Consider the following 20,699-nt stretch of genomic DNA (forward strand, 5'->3'; position numbering starts at 1 on the left):
TCTAAAACTTTGGATAAAACATCAAGCCATATATCATACCTGGTCAATATTCATTTTCTTGGCAGCTAGATTCCTCCTTGCCTGTCTAATGGCTCTGTGCACCTGATGAGAATGCTCCTCAAATACTCTACCGTCATCTGTATCATCAGCTGCAGTTGCCAAGGAAACAGATTGTTGGATGGAGTGTTGCTCTTCAGAACGAAAGACACATGTGTTTTTCTTTGGTGTAAGCCTCTCAGCTGCATGACTACTTTGTTGTATTACTCTACTTTGCATATCAACCTGTTAGGATAAAACAAACAACAACAATATAAATGCAACCAAGAATTCTGCTTTTCTCACTTTTTTCCCTATCCCAACTGTACCTTCCCTCTTCCCTCACTTACTGGCTCCTTTACCCTCTCTCCTTCTCTTTCCCACTCTCTTTTGCTTCATAACCTTCCCCTTCTCTCTTCTTATTTGCTCCACCCATCCCCTCTATCTCTCTGGCTTTCTAAACCCCCTCCCTTTTATCCTTTCCTTCTCACTACCCTCTTTAGTCAGGGCTTGAAATTAACATTTTTCTTTGGTAGTCTTAGTGGGCTATCACTGTCAGTATCAATTTCAGAAAGTGGTAGCCCAAGGATGGTGACCAATAGTCCTATATTCCTGAACTGAAAACAGAGTTCCTCTATTGGAAATATGTTTGTTATTAAAATACTTTTATGTCCATAAATCTTCCATCCAAAGCTTCCTTTAAATCTTTGCATAATCAGTGGTACATGTACATTGTAGCCTGAGTGGGCTACCAGCTGTAAATTACGATAGCCCTATAGCAAGAATTAGTAGTCTGTGGACACAGGACTACTGTTAAATTTCAAATTCTACTAATAATTTTTTTTGTTAGAAACAATGAGTACAATTAGCCTTGATGCATATATCTTATGATTTACAGGGCTTCTCAACCCAAATTAAGTTATGAAGTATGAAATACAATGGAAATTTCACCAAATTCCTCTCTCTTAGCATACAGTATACAAAAACACATTCTAAAGATATTGAAATGTCCAATGAACTGAGAAGAATAGAATTTCACATTGAAAAAAAAAGACTATTGGTAATGATTTAAACAATTGAACATACACAAGTCATTTCTATGTTTATTACTGGAAGTAACAGCAAACATATAAAGTTAATATATTGTCAGTATTGTACTCACAGCTTTGAAAGAGCATTCTAATTGTTGCTGACGTTTCACTTTCTGTATTTCTCTGACTCGTCTTCTCACATCTCTCTGAAATCTTCTTAACTTTGCCTCTTTTTCTTCCTGTGCTCTCCTTAATCGTTCCTCTTCTACTTCTGCTGCATACTGTGGTGAGTAAAACATAATACTAATAGTTCATTACAAGAAATAATCACTACTACAAACTATTGTTTGATGTGATACATTATGCAAGTCATGATATCAGAGCCTCTTTTGTAATAAAGATAGATTCTGCTTCTGCTTGATACTGTGCAAAACACCTTGCGGTTACAGAGCTCAAAACTTACAGTGTGTTCACAGACTACCATATTCTTGTCATGGGGCTACCATTATTTGAGGCTGATAGCCCACTCGGGCTACCACTAAGTATGGTTTCAAGGATGGAAGATTTACAGACATTATTTTAGTACCACACATACAATTATTTCCAATAGAGGAAATCTGTTTTCAGTTCAGGAATATGAGACTATTGATCACCATCCTTGGACTACCAATTTCTGAAATTGGTAACCCACTGGGACTACCAAGGAAAAAAAGTTCAAGCCCTGCAGTTATCATACACTGTCACAGGTCAGTGCGGAATTGCTGTCCTGATGAATGTTTACAGTTTATTATGGTGAGCTCTGATTAGCAGGTCTTGCAAGTTTACTTTTTGTGGTAATGTTTTGAAGGTGTTAATGGTTTGATTGAAACTGGGTTGTTTAGGATGTGTTTACCTCATGATACATAGTACAGCTTTTATTGGAGATTCCTGTTCAAAAATCTTGAATTACTCTTCACTGTGACGTGGAGAGCTTCTTGAGATAGCAACATCAAGACAATTCCCTTGACTATCAGAACAGTAAACCCTTAAAATTACACACTGACTCTTTACAAACTCTAATAAGGGAAAGGAAACCCTTCAGCCTGTATGACATTAGTCCTGTTTGTATACCGTGTAAGTCTGCAAGCAGGACTAGTATAATATATGACAATTATAACATGTACATGTACTATGACCATGGAGGTATCCCCTTATATCTCCATGCTATGACAACTGTGTGTTGACAAAAACTATCTAACTGTCATTTTTCACGTTCAGTTTGCTAAAGTTTTGAAATTATTCTGAAAGCGTATCTTCAAACGAGTTCTTGATTGATTTCATAACTTTGCATTTGTAAATTTTATTGGGGTCTAACTGCACAAAATACATCAAATTTCGCCCAACCAATATAAACGTTATATGAACGACACACAAACTTTTGGTAAACCATAGAAGTATCACGGGTGATACTTCCATGGGTACACCAACGTGTTCGTTGGTGAACATGTCGAAACGAATTGTTCATTGACAATCAACATTCATGTCTTTGCAGGCAAGACGTACAAGTTACTCCACTCCAGTAAACTCGACAAATAAAACATGAATAAAACTTAGTAAAAGCACTATTGCTTTTTTAAACAATGGCTAGAACTTCTATCTTTTTTAAAGTACGTGAAATAAATATTGAGGAAAAATAATGATCCACAGCACACCCTTTACGTAAACAACTGTCGACTGTTTTTAAACTTTGTGCATGCTACAACATGAAGTTGAAGACCAACAACACATGATCGCGATTGTCACAATAATGGCGTTTTTTTTCTGCAAACAGTTCTACTTACAACAGCATGATACTGTTCTTGCGCCCTGGCAGGTACGTGTTCAACCCAAGCACCGACAGGTATGACTTTCATAGTTCTATCGCCCATCTGAGCTCTTGTTTTCATTCTTTGTGGTGGACGTTGTCGCTGGCTCTGTCCTCGCGTCGCCATTTTCAATGTTTATGATTTTGAAATGGCCGCCGTTGACCTCTCTTTGACCCAGTGTGGGGGCGCTGTTTACCTTACACGATTCTCATCAAACAAAGGACTTTGCCACATTGTATATAGGGCAAAATGATATCGATATTGTCTTTAATTTTTGTAAATATAATCAGTCTTTAATTTTCTGTTTTAATGTTTATAAATATATGTATTTTTTAATTCCGCGACCAAATCAACTTCTAATGAACCGATTTTCATAGATCAACAAAATTTAATGAATGGATCATGTGATTTTCTTATCAACATAAAATTATTGAATTAATGTACCATTTAATTAATATTCCTTTCGCTCGCACGATCATATACACGCCCAGCCATCTATCCATGAGTACGTCCTTCCGTCCGTCCGTCCGTCCGTCCGTCTGTCTGTCCATCCATCCATCCATCCATCCATCCATCCATCCATCCATCTATCTATTAATCCGTGAATTCGTTCATATTAGATATAATAAACAAATACCAACAATAGTAAACCAATGAATATGTAGCCTGTTATAAAAGAAGGTTCAAACGCCTGATCCAGAGGATACGATTTGTATATTATCTGTATTAATTTGCACTAATTAGCTATATAGTGCAACAATGTTTGTATACAAAGAAACTGGTATGCCATCCATACGGTATGATCATGATAGCTCATCATTGGAAGGCCGAAGCGAAGACAGGGACGTTACATCTCTATAACCCAGAGACCCATTATTGTCGGACTATCAACACAATATCCATTCATTACACAGGTATTCGTTGCTTATTCGAAAAATACATGCATACATACATACATACATACATACATACATACATACATACATACAGACAGACAGACAGACAGACAGACAGACAGACAGACAGACAGACAGACAGACAGACAGACAGACAGACAGACAGACAGACAGACAGACAGACAGACAGACAGACAGACAGACAGACAGACACACACACACACACACACACACACACACACACATACATACATACATACATACATACATACATACATACATACATACATACATACATACATACATACATACATACATTGACAAAGAGAAAGAGAGAAAAGTGGCAAACCTGTGTTGTAGTTTATTATATTATCGTTCAAAACTGGTTATGCTACCATACATTGATATCTGTCACACTTCAGAGTCTAAACTAAAGTAAACAGTTGGCTATGAATCAATCAGAGATGTACACGTTGTCTTCGTGGTTATAATAATACTTTGACACACGTTGTGTTTTCTAAAATATTATTCTATCATTGTCGACGTGGTATAAAACAATGAATAAATTCCCTATTTCAGTATTTGTACAAATTTCCCGCTCAATTAAACTGTTTGTGGTTCAAACATACCACAGCTGTGCATTAATTGGTTGGACAATAACTGCCACGAGTCGATTTCAAGCATATAAAACGCACATAAAACACTGCCACTCAACGCATTTAGAGCAAGGTTCAAGATAATTGCGTACAATTTATAGTAACTGTTATTTGGGCCGTCTGTGTGAAAGATGACCGCTATACTATCACTCACTGTCTTATTTCTCGTCCTGTCGTCATGTCTTACTCTCCTTACAGCCGAACCTATCAAGAAATTTAAAGTTGGATTGAAGAAAAGAAGAGGTAAGTTGCTCTTTATTGTAAAATATGTATTTGTAGGAGGCTAGAATGTAATTAAACTTGATTTACTCATTAAATCGTGGCAGTTCGAATTTTCACTCCTTTGTGTTCACAGGAATGTTTTCCGTTATTTCAAAACATGACAATGTATTGTAATCAAAATGCATGGATAATGGAGAATCATACGATTTTCAAAGTAGTATTTTTATTACGGATACAAACGTGTACAAAGCATTGGTTTTTACAATCACACACACAAACCGAGAGAGAGAGAGAAAGAGAGAGAGAGAGAGAGAGAGAGAGAGAGAGAGAGAGAGAGAGAGAGAGAGAGATACTAGAGAGAGAGAGATACTAGAGAGAGAGAGAGAGTGCCGTGTTCGTGAATATATATATAATTATAGAGAGAGTGCACGTGTGTGTGTGTGTGTGTATGTCTGTCTGTCTGTCTGTCTGTCTGTCTGTCTGTCTGTGTGACTGTATTTGAAAATCTCAGTATCAATGGATGAATGAGCAAATAGAGATACAATTATTAATTTTTTATCATAATATTTGACCATCTTGCTTTTTTCAAAGTCTCTTCTTTGTCAATGCTATACTGCAATTTGTAAAACCTTATAAATTGTCGTATTTAATTATTATACCTGTAGGCAATACGTCAGAGGAAGAGAGAGACGAGAAAAATGATGTGTTGGTGACCAAAATAGCCTGGTTTGATATTGAGATAGATGATGCCCCTGCTGGACGTGTTGAAATCGGATTATTCTGTGAGACGACACCAATCACATGTAATAACTTCGCTTCTCTAACTAAGGGCTTTGAAAGGCGGGGAGACTTCCTTGGTTACAAGAATACAGTCTTTCACCGTGTTGTCAAGGACTTTGTCATACAAGGTGGTGACGTCACAGAAGGCGATGGTACTGGAAGTAAGAAATCATTCTTAAATCAATTATAACCAATTTTGAAGAACAACAAAGACTATGCCAAATCTTTTGACAAACGCATTGATTGGTTGATTGATTGAGAGCGAGAGAGAGAGAGAGAGAGAGAGAGCAAATGTGTGTGTGTGTGTGTGTGTGTGTGTGCGTGCGTGCGTGCGTGCGTGCGTGAGAGCGTTGTGTTTTTGATCTGTGGAAAGTTTATATATATCGGTACTGAATGTTGGAGATTGATCAATTGTGAACAATCAATCAAAATTGTTGTAGATTTCACAACAAACTTTAATTTGTTTCTTGCCCTGTAGGTACCAGTATATACGGAGGAAAATTTGACGATGAAAACTTTTATGTCAAACCATGGGGTGCAGGATACATTGCCATGGCAAATCATGGACCAAACACGAATGGATCCCAGTTTTTCATAACTTTGGTCAGAGCTAGATGGTTGGGAGGAAAACACGTCGTATTTGGTAAAATTATCAAAGGCATGGTGGGTACTGATATATAAAATAAAAAAAACCGACTACAACTATATTGTGTTGACATGTATTGATTAAAATAACGTTCTTATCTAACTGTAAGTGATGTTTGTATTGGGGAATAAATTGTTTATGAGTTCCAGGAATCAATAGGACAGTCATTTATACAGGTATAATAGGACTGTAGGTATGAATGTGACGTTTTAATCTGTCTGCTAGTGACCTTGATCACATTCAGTGTCAATGTCTCTCTCCGATGACATCAAGGTTCTAGAGCAAGAGCCAGAGAACAGGACTGGTTAAAACGTAAAGTTAAGTTTAGGAATTAGCCACACGTCAGACCGATGAGACCCATCATGAACAGGCTAGGGACCAATTAACTGTCAATTTCATGACGTAAAATCCACCAGTTTCGGTGACAGACATTCACCTAATATAACACTGAATAATTTAAATCATTGCGTGATCAAGGTCCGTAGTAGATGGATCGAAACGTCGCATTCGAAAAATGTGCTCTAGCTTGCGAGAATACGAAAAAAGAACACCTTTCATTGGAAAATTATGAAATTGCATACACTTTGGCAGACACATGCCATCAAAAATGTGAATCCCTATGATAGCCACAGACAAGTCTGTGTGATAGTATACATCTTGCAATAATCAAGGCACTGTCACTGCAATTGACGGAGAGATAGATATTGTAGTCATAATGCATTGATTATTTAGGACTTTTAGGACAGTAACACACATCGCTATTACATTCCTAGGGTGGTATCCCCCTGGTATTGATTGTTGTGCGTTTGTTTACTCTACAGGACATTATAGAACGCATTGGAGAGTTGGATACGGATGATAACCAGTTCCCAAAGAAGATAGTTCGTATATCTGATTGTGGAATACGTCACGTGTCAGAACCTTTTCTTGTCGATAAGGAGTAGTACACATCAATCTCATAAATGATTTCGCTTTTATCACCTGTTTTTGTAGGTTTTCTGTTTCATTTTAACATTTGTATAATAATTTGTGTTTTCCTTAAAGTTATCACCTTGGTAGATAAAGTTAACAAACTTGAGTACGAATCCGATGCTTTTTATATGCTACTCGGTGGAAAGGTATGCGTGATGTCAATATTTTTTTTCAGAGGAAATAAAAGTCTATCAAATTAATAGTTTTTGTGTTCAAATTTTCTATAAATGGTGAAATCAAATTTTTCTTTTTTGAGCCATTCTTATCCGAACTTTCTTACATAGAATTTCAGTGGATGTCATAGCAACCATCTAGTGTGGTTTACATCAAACTTACAACTACTGTGTGAAATACGAAATGTTCACATTGTTCGCTATATTCACTGGTGTAGTTTTCCACTAAAATAAAAGTAGGTGTTGTAAACACACTACAACACTACAATATAGTGGTTGAGTACTGTAGTCAAAAGAAGTGTGGTGGGTGGCAAAGTACAGATGTTGTAAACACACTGCAACAATACAATATAGTGGTTGAGTACGGTAGTCAAAACAAGTGTGGTGGGTGGCAAAGTACAGATGTTGTAAACTCACTGCAACAATACAACATAGTGGTTGAGTACAGTAGTGCAGATATTGTAAAAAGAAAGAGTTTGATTATGTCACAGCCTAAATGATTCATGAAGAGCTCTCACAGTCAAAACTGATTCAGAAGTCAATAATTGGTTGCTCTGGTTACTGACAAGGTCAAAATTGTCATTCACTGGGCCAATACAATAGTTTGATGTTCAAAAGTGTTCTTGTGGCACACCAGTGTGTCAGGGACAGGGTGGAGCCAAAATTGCTTTCATTCAACCGCTCCCAGTCTCAGTAAGACATTTTCTTCATGAAATAGAGTGAGGACAATATGACAGCTGACTTCTACCATTAATGGAGTGTGGTCTACAATAAATTATAAATTTATAATGGACGACACAATTTTGTCAATGAAAACATTGAATATTTTTAATGGTTTCATACAAGAAAACACAAATATGACAGTTACTAATACAGATTGAAACAAACTGGTCTAACACAAAGCAGTGTTGAAAAGGTAAAATAATACAATACATGACACCAGAGGGCGCTGTTCACACCCAAAATTTTGGCGAATCTGGCCCACTCTATGAAATATCTGACAAAAACATATGCATAATGATATGATAAGATACTAGAAGGACTATCCTGAACTCCTGTTTTTATCAACAAACAGAAATTTGACAAGCACCAATGGGAAACTGGACTACTCCATAAAGTAGCTTCATGGTCTTAAAACCACAGCACTGTTTAAGATGTACTAGACAACTGAACAAGTCTTATTTTTATTGAGGCTATGAACTTTGACCTTGGTTGTTGACACTAATTGATTTAAAAACACAATGACCTATCTGACCTCTAAACAGCTGCTGTTTCAAAAGATGACGCTATGGCTAACAGTTATACATGGGACAAAATGTTATGTTAATATCTAAACATTTCACACTAATAAAATACATTTTCTTAAAACTGATGTCTCTAAATGAACCAAAAACAGTGTCTTCTCTGTAACTGACATTTCCAAAAGTCACAAATGGTATATAATGGTATCATAATGCTATCTTGATGTGACCACGTGTGTGTTTCTTACTCACAGTTGGGTGTACTGTGAAGCTTCTTACAAGATTCATTCTGATTGGTCGGATAACAAACGACAAACAGCGAATACATGCAACAGATGCTATTTGTTGTTTGCTATCCGACCAATCAGAATTAATCTTGTAAAAAGCTTCACAATCAGAAAGTAGATTGTCCTATCAGTTGAACCCTTCAAAGTTTCACAAAAGCCCAATTGCTGTTTTACTAATTTCTTGTGCACGACTTACTATATTATGGTACATATCCAACTTGGACTAAAGTCCTAAACACCTGAATGTTCAGTTGGTAGCAATATAATTTCTATTAATTGGGCTAACATATTCCAATTGAGGTAATCAAAGCAATGGAAAATACACATGATGAAATCACTACAATATAAATCTTAATAATCTAATGGTGAAGGTATTTTGTTGTCGAACTGTAACCCTGGCAGTCATCTGTACAGCAACAGTATTTGGTATTCAGTACAGCTCCTGAATCAGTTTCTGTCAAGTAATATTAATCCACCTTGGTGTTAACCTCATGCTGGCATTAAGACCTTACCAGCATTTGTTAGCCACTGGGAGGGTTAATGAAACCAACAACCCTGTATTAACACCAGAATAGTCTAGTGTGAACATAAGGCCAATTTTAACATCTCACAAGTATGTGTTAGCTAGGACAGTGGTCTGAGGTGTTAGCCACTGGGAGGGTTAATGAAAGAAACAACCCTACGTTAATACTGGAATAATTCAGTGCTAACACTACGTTAGCATGGAGTTAACTTCAAGCCTATGTTAGCATCTCACTAGCATGTGGTAGCAACTATATAAGTCAATGCACGCAACTTGTATGGTGAATGCATGTACCAGCCCATAATAAACATGAGGCTGATACGAGACTAGCACATCACAAAGGGACTCTAGAGCTGTGTACTGAACACCATACACACACTAACTAAATTAAACCTTTCTTATCACTCCGTGTTCTGCAGCCTATCAGAATAGAAGTGTGGAGACACATTGTTTAAAGTATTACAAAAAGAGGCTGAATTGTGTACGGTGACTAGATAATAGGAATAAGTCCATACATAGGTATCGTATGACAGTACATTTGTGCTGAAAGTAGAATATCTTAAGAAAAACATTGCTGAAAAGTCTTCAATTCTGGAGAAGTCTCTGAAACAAGACAACACAGATACAAGGATAAAAGAATGATTAATAGCAAACATTGTTGTCCATTGTAGAAATAGCAGACACCAACTTAAGCTTAAAGTTAACGTTCAACGACAAAAAAAGTCAAATCATATTAGAATCTACCAGATCTTTCACGACTATGACTGCGGAATTCGCGTTCTCGGCTACGACTACGACTTCTCCTCCTGTCTCTGTCTCTGCTTCTGCTTCGAGAACGGCGTCTTTCACGACTTCTGGATCTTGATCTATTGGGACGTTCACGAGAACGTGACCTTCTTCTCCTGCGTCGACCGTACAATTCACGTCGTAGTTCACGGGAGATCGGTTTCAGATGCATAAAATTACAGAATCCTCCTCTTGTACACTCTCTGAGAAAACAAAGAGATCACAATATTTATTGCTAAATAAAAATATACAAAACAAAGATGACTACAAGACACCAAGACTAAGTAATTTCATACAAAACATTTCAAAACCTAGCCTATTTTACATCTACTGTTTTTGTTTACTAATGCATAAATAAATAATAATAACTGTGTCTAACACGTTTAAACACTGACAAATAAATATGAAAATGTCCTACAAAGTTGACAGTACTACTATGTTTAGATACAGCCTAGGTGTTAGACACCTTGGGCTATTCTGAAATCAACCTGAGGTAACACTGAGGGCGCTATTACCAAGCCAAGATTGTGTCAATACCCATTTAGCATTATATTACAAACCTCAGCTCAAAGCACAGATCCAAGTATTACTACAAGACTAGTTTAGATAGTGAAAAACCTTCTTGTCAGCATGATCTCACCTAGACTCTCTCACAGTCCTCGAGGCTTCGCATAAATAGCTAAAACTCGGGGCTTCGCCTAACACATCAACAAAATGTTAGCTCTTTGTGATCGATGAGGGTGCACAGTACAGGGCTAGGGATACTGGGATACTAGTATATGAGTAAAATTATGCAGTAGATACACACAAAACAACCCAAGTTTTAGCTATTTATGCGAAGCCTCGAGGACTGTGAGAGAGTCTAGATCTCACCTTGCATACATGTTGTATTGTACATGCTTGAAACCTCTTCTCAAATCAAAGGATCAGAACATTTTTTTGAACTATTATAACACAAAGGTACCTGTGACTTCTATATTAACTGAAACAGTAACTTACCCCATCTCATACTGTCTACAACAAGCTTCCCTGAAATCAGTTACAGGTGATAACTCTGCACGGATAGGTTGACCATTAAACCAACGATTATTTAGTTGTTGTACAGCCTTCTCTGCATCTTCCTCATAACGGAACTATGATGAAAAATACAACCAGGAATATATCAGTACACATGTACACAATGGAAAATACAACATGGAATATGTTATTAGTACATTTATGCAATATACTGTGATCTGTATTTCTTTGGCACACAATATTCACTGGATAGAAAAATTTCAGAGAAAAAGACCTAAAAACGATGGCCGACAGTATCAATATAGGGCTATCCCATAATATATCAGAGCTCTAGATACTTTGACATTTGACCTTGTCAATATTATAGGTCATCTCCTCAACTGTGCAATAGACCCGACTCCCGAGTTAATTGTTTCTTGATGGGTACAAAAACTGCATAAAATACATCATTTCAAACTATTCAAAATCAGTTTAAGTTTTGTTTCAAATACATTACTGTGCCTTCACATACATTGCCAACAAGATTGTCACACATGTAACTAAACACATTTAACAACACAAGTCACCAGGCCTAAACATTGACATTATCGACTAGACGGTCACCTATGGTATGTATCACATCCAATTTCCATACACTAGCTAGACAAGTCACCTATGGAAGTCGTTCATTGTCATATTTTGCCCTCAAAATACGGAACTCTTTGCCACTTGACATTCAATGAGCCTCCAGCCTGGATTGTTTCAAAACAAAACTGAAGACTTATTTGTTCACCAAAACATATGGTGTACTTTAGCCATTCAGTGCAACAGAACAGAACATTACTCTGGAAATCGGCACTATAGAAATTTGATTGATTGCTTGGTAGTATTACCTTACCTTAACATAGACATTGTCGCCCAGATGGCCACCTGTGGTATGTGTATATACATACACTAGCTAGTATTACCTTACCTTAACATAGACATTGCCGACTAGATGGTCACCTATATTATCACACACATTCATTTCTTCAATTTCTCCATACTTATCATCTAGTTCAGTAAACACTTCCTCAAAGAAATCATCAAAATGTTTCTGCATATCCACATCACTCATGTGTTTTACTGTAAATAAAACAGAGGTAAACATTATGTAGCAAACCAAAACACTGACTGGTCAGCGAAAACCAGTGGTGTCAAAAGTACCCAAAATATATCCCATGGCAACATTAGTTTGGTTATCTGGCTTATCCTGTGTTTTGAAGTCATGCTTCATGCATTTCACAATTCACTAGCTACTAAAGTTTGGTTGCAACCCTCTTTGTTTGTGAATAGGGTATACTTAGTCACATAAATTGACATAGCATTATTGAGAGGTTACCCTTATTACACAAGGACCAATGTATAAGATTTTGGTGGAAAATATGGGACATTCTGCATCTAAATTTAACTGAAGCCATGGCATCTACCATCAATCTTCAACCCTGAGGGCACCCTTCTCTGATTTTTTGTTTGTATGAACTTGAACTGAGGTCAGCACTCTATAAAGGCCCTTTAGTTACTCAGATACAATATTTTACAAAAGCCCCCCCCCCCCCCCCCCCCCCCCCCCCCCCCCCCCCCCCCCCCAGTCTACAATGCATCCATTGGTATTGAACATCACTTCTATGTCAAAGTTTGTGTTGGGCTCACTTCTGTAGTGCGAAATCTAGCATCAAGTGCTCTTCAGCTCTCCAGTTGTTGGTATCTCAATCAAGTTTTCTAGAAGTCAATAAAACTAGAATAGATATAGTAGAATGTGCCTCAGACACCAATTTCACTGTATATCAAATTGCTTAAAAGCTCACTACACTTTGCCATAAGTAAGCTTGATTCAAGTTATTTTGAAATAATAAAAGGTTGATCCACAGGTTTAGTGTTTTGTCTACAAGGGAATCAACAATTTTCTGATAGTGTTCACGTGGTAATCGGCGGCCATATTGGATTCTAAAATGGCCTAATTTTGATATCATTTTGACTGCCATTTCAAACATTTATTTATTGACTCATCATTTCTTTCTGAAATAGCGGCCATATAAATGAGGATTTGGTACTTATTTTGGATTTTTAATTTTAAAAACAATTTTATCATCGCTTCCTACTTGAAAAACCAACGTGACACAACATATGCCAAGTCCTTGCTTATAGCTCAATGAATTGCAAAAGCATACTAAACTTGTAAAATGTTTATTGTACGTACAATAACAAACATTTTTACACATTTATGTCTTTTCGCAATCTAATAAGTGACAAACAGATACTTAGACAACGTTGTTTCACATTGTTTTTTTTAAGTAGAATGCAATGATAACATCGTTTTATTAATAAAAAATCCAAAATAAATACTAAATCCTCATTCATATGGCCACTTTAAGAATGGGTAAGAATTTTTCCGGAAATATTTAAAACTTTATTGTAGAGGCACATGCTACATAAAAGAAAGCAATAGACACACAGAACAAATAAAAATTTGCCATTTCACTCATGACATGTTATCTTAACTAATCTTACTGTGCGATCCATCCGCTGTTTGAGCACTGTTCTGTGGATTTTGGTAGATGTTTTGTAATACTATGGTCTGACTAAATGTCGGTTTATTGTGAAGTCTTGAACAACGGTCACCATGACGACATGCTCCTATCTTGAAATAGAAGGAGCAGTTGACCCTGAGAAGAAAACGATATCAATGAATGTTAATACATATGTCTTCTTGTACACATTACAACAATTCCCACTAAGGAAAGTGGTACCAACTTTATACTTTATAGCCAGTACAAAGATCGTTCAGTGACCAATACTATACCTAGCAGCTTCACAGTCGTAAAATAACAGTTTTCCATGTATTTCTGCAGTAAATAAGAACAAAAAACACAGCTTGAATGCCTGACTAGTTATGCAACTCTGTCAAGGAGATTGATTCAGAATTTTTAAAGAAATGAAATTAAGAAAAGAAACACATGTACAAGTCAAACCCACATCCCCTGAATTTATGAGTGTTCTGACTTGCTGAGTTAGTACATCATCTGGTAAATTCTGTACATCATCCTGGAGTTTATCTTAATATTCCTCTGTATTTTTTTCCTTGGGTAAAAAAAAAAATATTTTGGGAATGTGAGAGATTAACTTCTTTACAACTTTGTGAATCAATAAATTAATGAGGTTTAAAGTATTCAAGTTGATTTCAAAATACAAATTATAAAATTATTCATTTCACAGTTTCTCATTTATTATTATCTTACAATTGATCATATTTATAATTTTTCGTCATGATTTGTTACCATTTACTTTTTGAAAGCAGGGGTGAACAAATCCACTGGTCCTGGGTCAGGGACCAGTGATTTTTTTGGGTGGAGCACAGACACAAATTTTACCTTGTCTGGTCCATTGGACCAGTACCTTACTGTTAATAACTATGATAAAAATCATCTGAATATACAGATTCATACTAAGGCAATATTTAATGTTTCACATTAGCGGGACCTTGGACCACTAATTCTTTCAAGTTTCAGCAGGACCACTGGATTTTTTAAGGCACTGGTCCGGGGACCACCAGTTTCCAAAATGATTTGTTCACCCCTGGAAAGACAACTGTCAATACCATAGTGTTTCAATTTAAATGCAACTGAAAGAGAAGGATGTTATTACATTTTTATATAGATGAATTTGAAGTTAAAATGATGAATATGTCAATTATCACACAAATACAAATTACAAATGTACCAATAGTTTAAAAGTATGTCCTCAAATTCTAGGTACATAGGTACAGATTATTAGAAACAGGACTGTGTTTATCAGGTAATCTTTGCAAATATGGAGGGGATTATACTTCCATGGTGAAAATAGGTACGTTTCTCTTTTCACAATGAAGGGACTGGGCACAGGGACCCATATTATTACTTATAATTATATTGTTGTTTTCCTTAGGAAAATATGATACATGTACAAATCCTGCTACTACAAATGCGTCAACTTATATTAATTTACTTTTACTTTGGTGTTTTCTGAACGCAGGTTTTCCAGCCTATATCATATGTTCAGATCTGCTTGAATTTAGCTTTGTAATTATACATTTTATTTAGGCCTTTCCATTGACTGTCCATATATTAATTACTATTAGATAACCTAAGACGTACACTATAGTTCGATAGAGGTACCTGGAAGGGAAATACATTCAAGTCAAAATGTTGTTATATTTAGCCTGTAGACAAGGCAAACAACAATCTAAGAAATACTAAACGTCCCTATGTGCGGGGGGGGGGGGGGGGGGTCATGTACATTTCAAATGTCATTTGACCAAGAAATAGAACTACATACTACGATTTCAATCAGTACATCTTGTTCCATTGCTTAAAACCGTACCTAAATCATATCATTCTATTAGACAAAGTCTATATCTGGTACAATCATGTATATCAGATCCAAGGTATTTCACTACGAAACGTTTACATGTCGTTTCATTCATGGTGCAAACAACAATACGGAGCATTTTGGTGTTTGGGAGGGACTGTGTTGTTTGTGAAAATTGCCAAAAGAGAAACATCAACAACAAAAATAACAGTACTAGATATTCAATATCAAAGATCAACAATTTTTGTACCCTTACACATACTACAATCTGAATTATGTGCATGTTAACGGGCATAACTCACTTATCCTTTTCTGTGCCGAAAATCGACGCTAGGTACTCCGCCATGCTTGCTAGCGTTCTCTGGCGATGCACAGTTTTGACAACGTCATCATTTTATGTGTCCGACGAAGTTTCCCGAACATTCCGGTTCATGTCGGAACATCTTTGATATGCAAAATTTGAAGAATAACACACGAGTCATCAAATAATAATATTTTTTATTGTTTTTGAAGGACATGGAAACGAAATAGCTTTAATAATGTATTAATTTCTATAATTTTCGTTTCAAAACGGCATGAGGTTAGACGAGAAAACGCGTGAACTTCTACCTATAACATTTCTGATGACGAAGAACACAACCGCTACAGGATGCGGAAGTAAATTGTAAGGCAAAGCAGGAGATTTACATTTTGGCCTTGGTGTTTGAAGATTTCAACGATTTATACGTAAGTAGTAATGTGAAATGAATTATGAGGGGGGGGGAACATTATACCATATCTCCTTCCTATCCAGAAAATATGGTGGAAAACCATGTATGGAGTACCGAGTTATTGTTTACAAAAAATACGTATTGACCATTGTATCAACTATCATGTAATAAGGAGTCCTGAGCCGGTGGGGATTCTTACGACGGAAGTCATCACCTTTTAGGTGTATTAGCCTGTATAAACCTTTGTAAGTTAACCTATCGAAATGTCCATTTGGATTCATTCAAGGCATATATGTTTCTATTATAATTACAGTAGCAGTGTTTTTGTTAAGGGTAGTAAGTAGGTGAAATCTAAATGAGTTCCCCAGTCATTTTACCGGGGATGGTAAATGCATGGCAGTCCTACTTGCATACGGAGTCATTCGGGACTCGATTCTGACAATTGTCCCTCCCTTCTCCAGTAATCTAGCGCTATGCACTGTCTGCTAGCAGGACTAAATGTATGGAAAAATATGCCAGTGTTGCCAGATATCCCCCTTCCTGTTACCTGTGATTCCTTGCAAAAACATTGCAGTTGGCCAAGTTCATAACTGATAGAGTACTCCAACTGGCAGAGGGAAGCATTTTCACTTGATTTTAAAGTGGCCATATGCATGAGGATTGGGTATTTATTTTGGATTTTTAATTTATAAAACAATTTTATCATGGCTTCCTACTTGAAAAATCTATGTGCAACAGCATAATTGCCACGTCCTTGTTTGTAACTCAATAAATTGCAAAAGAATGACAAATATGTTTGTTATTGTACGTACAATTACAAACTTTCGTACACATTTTTTTTTAGCTTTTTGCAATGAGTTACAAACACAGACTTGGTCTATGTTGTTTCACATTAATTATTCAAGTAGAACGCTATGATAAAATTGTTCTACAAATAAGAAATCCAAAATAAATACACAATCCTCATCCATATATGGCCACTTTAATACATGGGTTACATATCATTTGATCTACTAAGCTGATGTACAGTTCTGATCATTTTCACCTGAGTAATAAGGCTTATAAAGTCAACTCAGCTTTTGTCACTTCAGTTCATGACATATTAATTATTTTCATGTGTTTGTCACTGGAATTTACCATGTAGACTTCTATTGATATTAAAACATTTATGTCTTACAATATTGTTATTGTTGACAGTGTGTTTATGGTGACAGCCAGGTGATAAAAATGGATTTGAAAAGGGTTCCCAATGAAGACAAATTGAAGCTATGTCGGAAATATTATCAAGGTATGTTAGAAATAACTTTATTCTTGTCTAATTTGTTCTATTTGATATTAAAACTTTACAGTGGAAATGGGCCAATGTTTTTGAATTCTTTACACAAGTGTAGCACCATATGAGAGATAAATGGAGAACAACTACTGCTGTGAACAGGCTTATTAGTTACATGGTTGTGGTTGTGGTTGCAGTTACTTAGATTCTCAACAGTGCTGTAACAGAGCTAGCTGTATATGTGTTGTTAATGGTCTCTTTATTTTGTAGTTCAAGGCCATCGGCCCAAATAACGAATTATTCAATATATACATAACAAAAACAAGAAAACATACATGTAAGCACAAGGACAATAATTACAGGATTATTCACTCTCATAAACTTCTTTGCGCAATGTCATAGCATGGAAAACATAAGCTGCTAACCTTTGAATGGTATCAGTGTTATCGGATAAAAGTAAATTGAGAAAATTTGCCTCACTTGGAAACTCAAAATATCTTCTCGGAATATATTTTGTTCTATAATGGTCATAAAATGGATAAGTTAGGAGATATCAGCTATATTACATGCCTGTAGACTTTAACAGTAAATGAATCATTGTAATGTCTTGTGTTTTACCTTCAGGTGGTTTCTTCTGCTTACCATTTTTATGGATAGTTAATTTTGTATGGTTCTTTAAAGAAGCATTCATAAAACCACATTACGATGAACAGAAACAAATCAAAATATGTAAGTATAATGTTATGATCATAATTAATAATGATAATAATAATAATTTCTGCTTAATCCCATCAGGCAATATACCCTATAAAGGCACAAGATCAACTTGATATTTTTTCTTAAATCGCACGTACTTGTTGCTTGAAGTTGTAGGTGATGTAAAATCAAGAATTGACACTCCAGAACCAATAGTTTATGGAAATGTCTCTATTACCTGGAGTGGTGTTCCCCTTTAAAAAATACAACTAATGAGAAAAGATGCTCAATTTATGCAGTGTAAATCTACCTAATGTTCCACACTGAAAGTGTACTAAGCCTTGGATTTCGTACTAATATGCAGTTTTACTGATTATGCATGTGTACTGTAACTTAATATTCAAGACAGCCTACCCTTAACTAGTCTACATTGTACATCATCTAAAATGGAAGGTGTCAACAAAGTAGATCTAAAATGCACTTTGTTTTTATTGCATGGGCGCACCTGCTCAAACGCTGAGCACGGGTAGTACCCCTCCCCCCCCTCCAAGAAACATACATATGCATACACATATGTATATAGTGTATATAGTATTATAGGCTAGATAGAAAAGATATGTGGTTACTTTACTTTGACATTGCCATTTTATTTTTATTTTTCAGACATCATCCGATCAGCAATAGGAGCTTTATTATGGTTAGCAGTCTGTACAGCATGGCTTGTTGTGTTTCAGATTTATAGACCAGAATGGCAACCGTTTGCAGATTACATCTCATTTGTCATACCAAAGGGAATACCTTAAAACTGAAAAGATTGGACAAATGGGTGGGGTGGGGAGTGTATACATTGTTATACTTCCAAAATGGGTTACTTTCTGGTATGGATGGGGGGGGGGGTAGTTAGTTATAGGTAGAGTAGGTAGAGGAGAGTGGGTTGTACATTGTCACACTTAAGGGAATTCAAGAATGTTCCTTGTTAAATGGACCATGGACTACAAATGTGGTACTATACACCTTCTCTACCATACAAATAGATTTCCATACTGTGGAGGGGAGTTGGATTGAGAGGGGCTATGTCTTTTGTTATCATACTATATATGTATTCTGTAGTATATAATTACAGAAACCATGGATTTAGTATACCCAAAGAACTTTCACTGTCTCTTGTACGTATGGGGGGGGGGGGGGGGGGGGGGGGCAAGAATTTGGAGACATGGATGTGATTTTGGGGTTTGCCATACTTTGATATATCTGTTGTTGTGGACAAAGTCCAATTTCATTTACAGTTCATATTATCTATGTATTAGTGACAACCAAAACTAGACACTCCTACCACTAAGTAATGGATACTTACTAATGAGGAGATGTTTAAGTAGATATTATATACCTCGGACGTTTCTGTATACACTAGCATATACAACTGTTATTTCATCAAAACAAATCATGCATGTGAGTAAAGATAGCCCATGATAGACTTTGGGTCATGAATAAATTGTATACTTACCTTTGTAAGGAGAATTCTCCAAAAATTAGAATTTTGTCAAAAAACTTGTGAAGACTTAAAACTGTTGATAATTGTCAGATGAGGAAATGCCATTTCATTTGTGTAGTTGTTTATATTTATTTACTATTATGCAACTGTAATTTGTTAGGAGGTAGATTATTAGGATGTACTTGAAATTGTGGAAATTAGGAAGTACTCAATAAAGTGGAAATTTTAAACATTTCATTTTCTGTTCAAGGATGATGGTCCAATTTGATATACATGCTGTTTTCAGCAAAATATAAAACATGAGAGTTATTTAGTATTATATTCAGATCTATTTGTGTTGTTGCATGTCTACGTCACTGAATCTGTGCAACTCTGCTAGCAAATGTATTTAATAGAACCCTATATCAATTAGATAATATGATTTGAAAATATCGATCCCCATAAGCTGATTGGTGGCAATGGAGAGTTATTACACCATGTTGGACTGATTGATTATGCAAATGAAGTCACTATGTCAATGAACAATTGTACAACTGTGATAAACACAGTACACATTTCATGTACTAATAACATGTCATTTACATGTTATGCAAATTTAGATGTACCAGGTATTCTAGCTGATAAGGCTAGCCAGTTTGCATGCTACTATGACAAGCTGGCAGAAGAACAAGCATTAGCGCAGTCACCATTCAACGATGTAGACAGGCTTGTGTTAGCGCAGTCACCATTCAGTGATGTAGACAGGCTAGTTGTGCTGTGAAATGAGACTCGTCATAAAATCTCAATATGGCAGCCGTTTTATTCAAGTGTACTTTTTCTGTCTGATTATGGTAATTTGTGGATGAATCCAAAAATAACCTTCAATAGGTTTGCCAAACTGCAATGCTATCATTAACATTCAGTAAGATGGACAAGTAAATAATTACACAGAATCTTTCTGATCTGACCCATTTCACTTTAACAACACCATGTATCAGACCCAATGCCATACATGTATATCACTGTTATGAGAATTTAATAAATGGAAAATCTTTATTGCAAATCAGTAATATA

At 36.1% G+C, this 20,699-nt stretch overlaps 3 protein-coding genes across 4 annotated transcripts; 2 read left to right on the forward strand and 1 right to left on the reverse strand.

Moving 5' to 3' along the window:
* The first annotated feature begins 4,594 nt into the window (after positions 1-4,594).
* LOC144440175 (uncharacterized) lies at positions 4,595-7,069 on the forward strand. The gene is made up of 4 exons (XM_078129458.1): positions 4,595-4,706; positions 5,351-5,626; positions 5,944-6,128; positions 6,933-7,069. Exons 1-4 carry the CDS (start codon positions 4,595-4,597, stop codon positions 7,053-7,055), a joined length of 696 nt encoding a protein of 231 aa, XP_077985584.1. The 3' UTR covers positions 7,056-7,069.
* Positions 7,070-8,057: 988 nt separating this feature from the next.
* LOC144440271 (splicing factor U2AF 26 kDa subunit-like) lies at positions 8,058-15,866 on the reverse strand. Of its 2 annotated transcripts, none has more exons than XM_078129610.1 (5): positions 15,778-15,866; positions 13,640-13,794; positions 12,063-12,214; positions 11,093-11,226; positions 8,058-10,296 (listed from the first exon to the last, which is right to left on the reverse strand). In XM_078129610.1, the coding sequence occupies exons 1-5, from the start codon at positions 15,819-15,821 to the stop codon at positions 10,041-10,043; spliced, it is 741 nt and encodes a 246-aa protein (XP_077985736.1). In that variant the 5' UTR covers positions 15,822-15,866; the 3' UTR covers positions 8,058-10,040. The 2 variants fall into 2 exon arrangements, with proteins under 2 accessions (XP_077985736.1, XP_077985735.1); XM_078129609.1 differs by having other exon boundaries at positions 13,631-13,794.
* Positions 15,867-15,951: 85 nt separating this feature from the next.
* Positions 15,952-19,349, forward strand: LOC144439680 (gamma-secretase subunit PEN-2-like). The gene is made up of 4 exons (XM_078128916.1): positions 15,952-16,201; positions 17,383-17,473; positions 18,083-18,187; positions 18,818-19,349. The coding sequence occupies exons 2-4, from the start codon at positions 17,413-17,415 to the stop codon at positions 18,955-18,957; spliced, it is 306 nt and encodes a 101-aa protein (XP_077985042.1). The 5' UTR covers positions 15,952-16,201; positions 17,383-17,412; the 3' UTR covers positions 18,958-19,349.
* The last annotated feature ends 1,350 nt before the right edge of the window (positions 19,350-20,699 follow it).

This window comes from Glandiceps talaboti, chromosome 9, assembly GCF_964340395.1.
Source record: "Glandiceps talaboti chromosome 9, keGlaTala1.1, whole genome shotgun sequence".
NCBI lineage: Eukaryota > Metazoa > Hemichordata > Enteropneusta > Spengelidae > Glandiceps > Glandiceps talaboti.